Raw genomic sequence first — 10,393 nt, 5'->3', positions numbered from 1 at the left:
TATTTTAAAAAGACATAGTATAATATATATTATATATATAATATAAAGAAAATTATCTGTTTGTTATTTTTGAACAAATCAAGATCGAACGATGCTTCCAAAGATAATGGTCTAATTCTCTACTCTTCCCCCCCCCCCAACTGCCTCACGGTAGAATAATAGGCCTATAAAGTCTTCTTACCCCTATAGACACGACAATCTAAATGACGTTCAGAAGCTAGAGATATGACTATGACGCCTAATTCATATTTTGTCCTACAACTGTGTCTCTTGCTGAAAATAACATTTGGTGATAGACATGGTCGTATGGCAAAGTATACAGTGTAAGGTTGAGTGCCTGATTTATCTTCTTGCTACTTTATGTCTCTTTTCTTCCAAGTCAGTCAATACAATACTAAATAAGTCTGGAAGTGAAAATGCATTCCCCAGGCTCTCTTGTTAAGAGCCATTATCTTTAAAACGGCCAAAACGCCAGTACAATTTAATATGTGACGTGGTGTGCAACAGAATAGAGCCAGTTGTGAATTATGGGACATATCATACACACCTGGGACTTATTCTCACGCTACCTGCTCAAGCGAGGACCAGTCAGAACAGTTCAGTGACACAATTAACTGTTTCTATCAATTCACTTTCTTGTTAAAGTCAAAGTCGTACGATTTGTCACACACGTTACCGCAGTGAAATTTGTTCTCCGGAATCTCCGCATTTGACCCATCTCTTGGAGCAGTGAGCCGCAGCCAAGGAGCGGTGAGCTGCAGCCGTGCCGCGCTCGGGAATCATTTGATATATAGTTTATTTATTGCATTTCAATAAATAGTGATTTAACACAAAATGGTAAAAACACTGAAAAGTGTTCTGAAGACTTCTGAAGAAAATCCTGAACTTATTCCAATGACAGTGAATTGAACCCACCATCGGCTAAAGAATGCTGATCTTGGATCACTTCTCAGGTCAACTCAATCGTTTTAATTGCACGTGTAAGAAGGTCTTCATACTGTAGCATAAAGAAATGAGAAGATCAGTCAAATAGTCACATATGATCTGGTACTGGCCAGATATATATTTTGAACCAGATTGAATCCCTTACAGTAGGCGATACTGCAGTGCGCGCACATTTCTGTATACACTGGGAGAATGTGAAATCTTTTTTGACAGCCACTTCAAAGAGCTAAATATCATACTGTACTACTGTATCTGCTGGTCCCTCATGAATCCAGCCAATGATGAAACGATAATAAAACATTGGTAGACTATCCTGATTAAATCAGATGTGAGCAGGCACTGTCAGTATAAAGCCTGGACTGAATTCCATAGTCTTTTACAGTAAATACCAGTGCCTACTTTTTGTGCGTGATAATGGCTGTAGTCAGTATTCATTGATGATTTCAGATTGCGCCGATCACAGAATTACAATAGGTAGAACAGAGTTATTCCGATTGACATTCTTGCATCAGGATCTGGCAGATTCACATTATTCGAAGATGGCTGTAAAGTTCCATGTATTTATACTCCATAATATATTACACTTCACCCTCCACACGATGGTGTCACTTGCCAAAAAAGAGCAGATCTTCAAGCTAACAACACATTGCCTTGAAGATCGGTTAAGGTCCATGGTCAGGACCACATTTATAACTGGAGAATGCCAGTCGGAACCGTTCCAGCCATCTTGACTGTACCACGAGAGATTACTCTGATACCATTAACAAACAAAAAGACTCTTCAATGGCTTGTTCTAATTCTGTGATTCCTCCATTGTTCAGATCCACTGTCTGTATATAACTGATCAGTAGAGATATATGCTGTATAGATATGTATGATGTTTGTAAAGGAGTTATTATTATTGTATGCTATAGTGGTATGACCGAACCCTGTGTGTATCAATGCATGATATCACTGTTGTAAAAATGTAGAAAAGAGACACAGGAATATGGTGGTGTGGTGGTGGTGTTTCATGTCAATAAATCATGTTTACATCTGCTCTTGGACAGTCTCAGAATGAACAAATCTAAACGTGTGGTTCTCTGGGATTGACTGGTCTACTCACTTCATGTATTCCTCTCCCAACAAAAATGGGCCTTGTTTAATGTCCCACTTCCATCTTTATTAGTCATGTCAGGAATGGTCACCATAAATACACAGTACTACAGTACTGACTTAATTTATCGTTATTTACACCAATAAATATATATTATACTTCACAATTGTTAGTGCTGGGGGTTAACAGTGTAATCGTACGGTGGTGACGCTTGCCGACAAAAACTCATTTTCCTTCGAGAAATGTGTCGTGTCACACTACAGTGTATAAGTTAAGCTGACCTGAATTCATTACCCCGTTCATACAACTCATTTTAGGGTTAAGGTTTTTTAAAGGCTTCATAATATATGCCACTACACTTCACTGAGAGTAATTTCACCTCTGGATAACACATTCATAATTGATTTATTTTATAGCTTATAATATATAACTTCAAGTGGTTCCCAAAGTGGTGTTTGGGGACTTCTAGAGATACTTGGGGGGGTTCCAGGGGGTCGAACCAAATACATAATAATTTGGGGTCGGGTCCTTGACATGAAAACATTTGAGAACTATTGCTTCGTGAAGCATAAACCAGACATAACTCTCTAGGCCATCTAACGGGCTGCAGGTGGTTGGGCGTTGATGAGGTCAGTTCTAAACGGGGCTGCAGGTGGTTGGGCGTCGATGAGGTCAGTTCTAAACGGGGCTGCAGGTGGTTGGGCGTCGATGAGGTCGGTTCTAAACGGGGCTGCAGGTGGTTGGGCGTTGATGAGGTCAGTTCTAAACGGGGCTGCAGGTGGTTGGGCGTCGATGAGGTCAGTTCTAAACGGGGGCTGCAGGTGGTTGGGCGTCGATGAGGTCAGTTCTAAACAGGGCTGCAGGTGGTTGGGCGTTGATGAGGTCAGTTCTAAACGGGGCTGCAGGTGGTTGGGCGTTGATGAGGTCAGTTCTAAACGAGGCTGCAGGTGGTTGGGCGTTGATGAGGTCAGTTCTAAACGGGGCTGCAGGTGGTTGGGGCGTCGATGAGGTCAGTTCTAAACGGGGCTGCAGGTGGTTGGGCGTCGATGAGGTCAGTTCTAAACGGGGCTGCAGGTGGTTGGGGCGTCGATGAGGTCAGTTCTAAACGGGGCTGCAGGTGGTTGGGCGTTGATGAGGTCAGTTCTAAACGGGGCTGCAGGTGGTTGGGGCGTCGATGAGGTCAGTTCTAAACGGGGCTGCAGGTGGTTGGGCGTTGATGAGGTCAGTTCTAAACGGGGCTGCAGGTGGTTGGGCGTTGATGAGGTCAGTTCTAAACGGGGCTGCAGGTGGTTGGGCGTCGATGAGGTCAGTTCTAAACGGGGCTGCAGGTGGTTGGGCGTTGATGAGGTCAGTTCTAAACGGGGCTGCAGGTGGTTGGGCGTGGATGAGGTCAGTTCTAAACGGGGCTGCAGGTGGTTGGGCGTGGATGAGGTCAGTTCTCCGAGGAGTCGGTCTCCTCCGTGGAGCCGTCGCTCTCCACCTCCATCTTCCTCCTGTGGTGGATGTTCCTCCTGGGGGAGGCCTTGCGCGGCACCTCCTTAAGCCCCGTCCCTCCTATGGCGCTGCCGCTGCCGTTACTGCCGGGACTCACTGAGATCTGGGAGATACTGGAGGAGCAATCTGTCCTTTATTTAAAGTAGTATTCTTCAATAATATAATATAGTACGTGTCTGGTCATACTATACTCTTAAGGGTCATACAGGCTATATTTCCGTGTTCTGTGTAGCATGTGGGTGCGCATGCATGTGTATGTAGTCTCGCGTGGCCAGACGATCGCAATCTAAATTGAATGTAGGGGTTAGAACAGCGCTAACAAACCTACACCTAGCTGCTTTGGAAACCAACCCTGACACCGTCTCAATTTGAAGAGCTGCCCTATAGTCTTTGCATTGGTTCTGCAATGGAGTTATTGTTATTTTTTTTAATCTCCCAATTGTTTCCACACATTGTTAACCCCGATGTTGAATTTACAAGCTATACGTGAGAGGTGAGACTAGTGTGCATGAGAACTCACAGTTTATCTAGCTCCTGGTCCATCTCTGGATCAACCAGCAACTCTGACCTGCTGGGTAGCGCTCCTGGAGAGAGAAATGTGAGAGGAGGAGAGTGGGAGATGAAAGGACACATGGAGGAAAGGCATGAGAGAAAGAAATTGGAGGAGAAGGACTGCAGAATTTAAACAATTCTTAGTCGTAGCATTGTTATTATGTATATATTATATACCTACCTATGTCATGGTTGACGGTATCGTGTTTGGCCAAGCTTGTTAACAGACTATAATAAGAAACCTTCTGGCTTTGGTCCAGTATTTCTTTCAGACATGACCTGGAAGGATGACTGCACACACACACGCAGACAGATAATGAAGTAAATGAACACACAAATGCATTTCTGTATCTACATTTCTGTAACTGTAGCATACGCTTCACGTCTACAGAAAACAACGAAAGTATATAGAAAAGCTAGACAGAGACGAAGGATCAGGGGTCTCATTTATAACCGTTTGCGTGCACTGCACACACAATGTGGCCTGATGCTACTTCCAATGCAAAGGTTGGGATCTATAAAAAAAACAAACGTGATGGCAGTGTGCACCACTGCGCTAATGCCTGATTTATTCTGAAATTCGCGTATCTACGAGTTCACAACGCGTCAGCCACATGCTCGTTATCATAGTGTTGGCGTTTCATGGACTTGACAGTCTTCAGTCTATACCGAAGTCTGTCACCTCTCCTCACCCCCAGCAGGTGACGTCACAACCTCAGTCACTTAACCCATTTTGACCTGAGATCAGATTCTATAAACGTCTTCTACATCCTGACAGTTTTCTGATAAAGCTATGTTTCTACGTCAGTCGTTCTTCGATTTTTCAAAAATAGCAGACCTACAAGCTCGTATCGCGCCACTCGGTGGCGCGATACGAGCTTGTAGATCTGCTATTTTTAAATAGCTAAAGCACGACATGATGCTAACACCAAAATTGGTGCCCGCCCAGAATGGGTTAAGCACAGACATACAGACCCAAATGAAGGAAAGAGTGCAGACATTTAAAGGACGTATTTTTCAGACGAGGTGTATTAGTTGATCGTAACGAAAGCGTTTTAATTAAAGAGCAGCGAAAGATCTGGGAATCATTAGTATAGGAACCGCTAATGCAAACATGAACCAGTTCTGTTGGTTCTTAAATGTCGGAATGGAATGTCGGTTCGGGTTCCCAACGCTAAACGGTCTTGTAAGAGCCATTTCTTTTCTGCTCTGATTATGTCACTCCAAAGGGCTTGGGTCAAGGCCAAGGTTGGCCAGGTTATTTAATGAGACCTGATTGAATGCTCTGTTGTCGTCCTGATGTGAAGGCAAACCGTTTTTTGACTGTGAGACATAGGCTGGTGATTTTGTATGTTTTTGACACTCTTTTGCTTTAGTATTTAATAGTGAAGTTACAGTGAATAAATATCCTTTTTGAACTTTAAGTCAACGTTTGGACATCAGTCTTTTTTATCACACGACTGATGACTAGATCCTCGGTGTCGGGCAACCAGTAGCCCAAAGTTTAGGACTTTAGGACGCTACAGGTCTGTTCTTTAACCCATTCTGACCTGAGATCAGATTCACACGAGGTTTCCACTGGACACACACTGGTCTGATTGACCCATTCTGACCTGAGATCAGATTCTAGAAATGTCAGTCGCTCTTCGATTTTTCAAAAATAGCAGACCTACAAGCTCGTATCGCGCCACTCAGTGGCGCGATATGAGCTTGTAGATCTGCTATTTTTCAATAGCTAAAGCATAACATGATGCCGACACCCGGTCAGAATGGGATAAATGAGACCCCAGGTGTGTTGGTTAGACATGGGTTAAGGTTAGGTTTAGGTGTGCTGCCCCGTGGGAGGTTAGGGTGAGGGTTTGAGATAGGTTGTAGTTGTAGGACTAATGACTGGTCTAACCAATGACTAAACAAAGTACTGTCTAAACTAAGTACTGCACCCCCGTTTACCTGTGTTTGAACCGGTCACAGAGTCCCTCTATACACTCCACCAAAGTACAGGAGTCGACACCCTCCTGCTGCTCCTGCGTGTGATTCTCCTCGCCGACCACAGAGGGGAGCTGTTCTATGGAGGTGGATGTAGGGACGATCACTATGTTAGGACTCTTCCCTGATAGCAGGTCCTGGTAGATGTCCAGGACACCATCTACAAACTCTACAGAGACGAGAAAGAGGCATGTTGTGAAGGAGCACTGTGATCATTACACTTGATTTAAGTTCTTTTTTTTTTTTTTTTTTAAGATCTTTTTTTGCGGCTTACGCCTTTATTGATTTTTTAAGGGATAGAAAGTAGGCTGACAGGAAACGGGAGAGAGATGGGGGGATGACATGCGGTAAAGGCCGTGTCGGGTCCGGGAGTCGAACCCGCGGCACACCGCGACTGGATCACCATTCCGGTGCCCAGACCGTTACGCTACGGCCTGGGCCGATTTAAGTTCTTTTTAACTGAGTTACCAGTAGTGTTAAAGGTGCTAGAAATTACATTTTGTTTGTTAAAAAAAACGTACGGCTATATTCTGATAGTAATCATTGCTAAAGGGTCTCTCCAGTTAGTTAGTAAACAACAAAAAATACATTTTCAGGTGGGACCTATATCTGGAACTATTTACTATTCCGACACTCAAGTGTTACAGTTCCAATTTTGTCTGCTCATTTTCTTCTTTCATTACCTCCAATTTCACTTGTTTTTGATAATATCTCCGCACCTTGACTATATTGCAAACATTTAAGCAAAAAAGCAAAACAACACTCAATAGCCTAATTGTACAGAACACTGTTAGACTTTTAACTAAAACCCAGGAGAAGAGAACATATGAAGCTACCCCATTTGAACTTCTCTACACTTTTTTTAGAATTGAGTTAACATTTCACTTATTACTTTCTTTAACGCACATAAATTTTTACTTTACATTACGTTACATTGTTTAGTTATTAAGCCCTTACGAGCCTGTGTGCAGCCTTAGGTCCTCACTCTGGAACGACCTCCATGAGGAGTTCAGGCTTGAACTCCTCTTCTTTTAGCTAGTATTTCCGAAAATAGCTGATCTATAAGCTCGCTACATCATGTATTGTACGTTTGTTGATCTGTAATTTTTGCTGAATGTTCAGGCCAGAATAGAGACATTAAGGTTCATAAGTGGTTAAAACATACTTTTATTGAAAGACCTTTCCATCGTTTTAGGTTTTGAAATGTAATCGTTTGATTACCTTAATGTTTGTACATTACTCAGTGCACTTTGTTCTGTTTTTAATTCTGTTGCTGAATTAATCTCTACACTACAGATTTATGTAAAGCACTTTGTAACTTTGTTTTGATAACTTCTTCATAAATACAGTTAATTATTATTTTCAGTTGATTACTTCATGCCACTATGGAGTTTAGTTTAAGCTATATCCCAGAGTGTTTGTGCCTGCCTCTCTGCCCTCCAGCTACAGCAGAATACTGTAAGAAACATGGATATACTGTAGAAGGTTGACCTTGGTAGTAGACTTGCAGTTGGAAGGCAAAGAGAAAGTCGGAGAAAGACATCACACCGTCAATGGCGTCCTCCATCAGAACAATTCTACAGAGGAACCAAACAATGAACAGGTATGTGGTAGTGCAGTGATCCATGTGGGATTCTGTGAAGTAAAAATATATGCTTTACTATTATCCCCATTTATCAGGTGTTTTCCCTTCAAACTCCCCCCCCCAGTCATAAAACCTTGTTGTGAGAATGCTTGATGAGATATTATCTAGTTGTCAGTTAGGCCAGGGAGCAGAACAGGACATCTGGAAGAGGCCCCAAAGAGGCATGGACGGTCAGCGAAAGTGTGGGTGTCTATATGGCCTATAGCTCCCTAGAGATGGTGAATTTGCAAGACAGGAAACTAGATAAGGAACTAAGCACATCTCTCAACTATCAATGACCTGCTACCCTTTTAGCCATCATTTGAACTCCTGTCCCATTCAACTTATAAGAGGAGACACAAATGTATGCTCGCTCTCAGGAGATAGGGAAACCTTTGTTGATCACTTTGACTTTGTCCTTTTTGAACTCTACTTTACTTGTCAGTTCTATAATCTTATTCCTTAGTGAATTTCCCACCACAGATTCCAATCCATAGAATCTAAGAAACCCGCCTATATAAGACTTTCAAATCAAGTGGGCAAAGATACAATAGTCTATATCACTATCAACAATATAATGTTGTCTGGCGGTCGGCACATCTATTACAATGCAGTTACTGACCTGGCTGTACTCTGCACCACCTCCACAGGGAAGTCTGGACATAGCAACTGGAGCAGAGAGCTGTACTCAAGCATGGAAAGTAAGTCTGAAAGGCAACATGACATACTACTAGAAAACACGCAACACAGAATTATATTGTTATATTTATATAATAAGTACCCACACAAAAACATAATCCTGGTCTCTATATTGCCTCCCCCTGGTCAGCCGGGGTGCCTGATGGAGGGGAAAGGAACTGGCTAGAATAACGTGTTCCTTCCACGCGCTACGTCCTACCAGGGAATTTCCCCCAAGTCAGGTTATGAAAAGCGGATGAACCATAGTGTTGGCGCTGGCTGCATCAACTGTGTCTAACCTCAAACAGAAGAAGGAAACGGAGGAATTACTCAATCCCGATCTACACATTATTCTTTCTTGCCTACCTCCACTCTTGCCGATCTGTCTGTAACACCTCCAGAAGACTCTGATGAAGGATGCTCTGTTATGAGGAGTGGCTTTGATGTAGCTATACTCTCTGAAGAGGACATGGTTGCTATTCTTCACACTGCTGAAACTGTGAACAGAAAGATACACAATTTCACAGACACACACGCACACGACGTACACACACACACACACACACACACACACACACACACACACACACACACACACACACACACACACACAATAAGCAATTTAATCCCAGTCTAGAGCCACATGGCTATAGCAAAGCTGAGTGACTATGAGCCAGAGACTGAACAGACATTTATTTGTGGGCCTGTTGATTTTTGCCTGCTTTTCCATACTTTCTAAAGCCCTAACTGCACCAATGATTTTCTACGCAACTCCTTGTAACATGCAACTACTTGAAGTTGCAAACATTATCCCCAATGGCAGTTGCAAGGAGTTGCATTGGTGCAGTTGACCTCAAAACCGCAGGCGTCGCAGAAAATACACTAGTATGATATGGAGCCCTGCCGGACTCCGGTCGTTTGAAGTGGTTAAGTTATAAGCGTCACGTACTATTCTGCAAAGTACCGGACCACACCGAACTGTGTGTATTCCTCCTTGTGTTCCAACAGCTGAGTTAGCGCATCGTTCAGGTAGAACATCACATTGGTCTCCGCTACACCCGCATAGGCAGAGAAATACAAGAGGGAGATATTATGCAAGGGAGGAGAATTAAGACAGGACTGGAAGACAACAAATAAGTCAATTATTGTTATATCTCAGGAACAGTTTGATTCTAAAGAGGGCAAAGCCTGTGGAAGATGATTAACTACACCGTTATAGCTAAAAGGTCAAAAGACCTTCACAATTCAAGGCTTATTTACTGTACATCCCAACAGGTAAACCCAAGTACAATACTTCAGCAAAGCGGTATGCACACACACACTGTTTATTTTGTATTTAATAGTATAATAAAACTATAGTAAATATAACAATTTACTCAAATAAAATAACAGTAGCACATAGGCTACTGTACACTCGAGGTGCCTTTGTTAGGTGGATGGATGGATGGATGGGTGGGTCACGTGGGTGGGTGGATGGGATGAACACTTAACATTTGGTGCAATTTTTGCACTGCAATTACATGACCATATCGAAGCATCCATCCAAATGTTCTCTTTTTCTTTTTTAATGAAAGCCAAGCTAACTTTATACGTACCAAGGTATTCGTCAACAGAAAAGGTCGGATTAAAACGATTCATTTTGGCGGTCATTACAGGAGGCAAAGAATACAGATATAAATTAGCTACGTTAAATACGTAACGCCGATTTTAAGTTATGTTGTTATCTAACATCTATATCAATGCATGATGAATCTTATCGTCGACTGTCATGTCTCTCTTGAGATGGTGGGCTCCATGGAAACAGTGTGTGTTTCAAGAAAGATCCCCATAGAAACGCAGCTTCAGCTGAATCGTTCCTCTTTCCTGCCTTCTTGTCTTGCTTAATTTAGCAAACATATATTATCATTATATCAATCGTATCCATTCCAGCTATTTTACAAATCAGGAACCACATTTTGTATTTAAATACCTTCATGTTTTATAAAGGTTTATAAATCCTTATGAAAACTAAATATTAT

General features: G+C 42.5%; 1 protein-coding gene across 1 annotated transcript; it reads right to left on the bottom strand.

Moving 5' to 3' along the window:
- Nucleotides 1–3,450: 3,450 nt before the first annotated feature.
- On the bottom strand, nt 3,451–10,128 carry cstpp1 (centriolar satellite-associated tubulin polyglutamylase complex regulator 1). The gene is made up of 9 exons (XM_083762560.1): nt 9,971–10,128; nt 9,325–9,427; nt 8,742–8,872; nt 8,320–8,404; nt 7,565–7,650; nt 6,038–6,242; nt 4,269–4,378; nt 4,056–4,119; nt 3,451–3,648 (listed from the first exon to the last, which is right to left on the bottom strand). The coding sequence occupies exons 1-9, from the start codon at nt 10,023–10,025 to the stop codon at nt 3,474–3,476; spliced, it is 1,014 nt and encodes a 337-aa protein (XP_083618686.1). The 5' UTR covers nt 10,026–10,128; the 3' UTR covers nt 3,451–3,473.
- Nucleotides 10,129–10,393: the final 265 nt, after the last annotated feature.

Source organism: Protomyctophum parallelum, assembly GCF_964188405.1.
Source record: "Protomyctophum parallelum genome assembly, chromosome: 4".
In the NCBI taxonomy this organism is placed as follows: Eukaryota; Metazoa; Chordata; class Actinopteri; order Myctophiformes; family Myctophidae; genus Protomyctophum; species Protomyctophum parallelum.
This window is presented reverse-complemented; position numbering and strand designations above follow the sequence as displayed.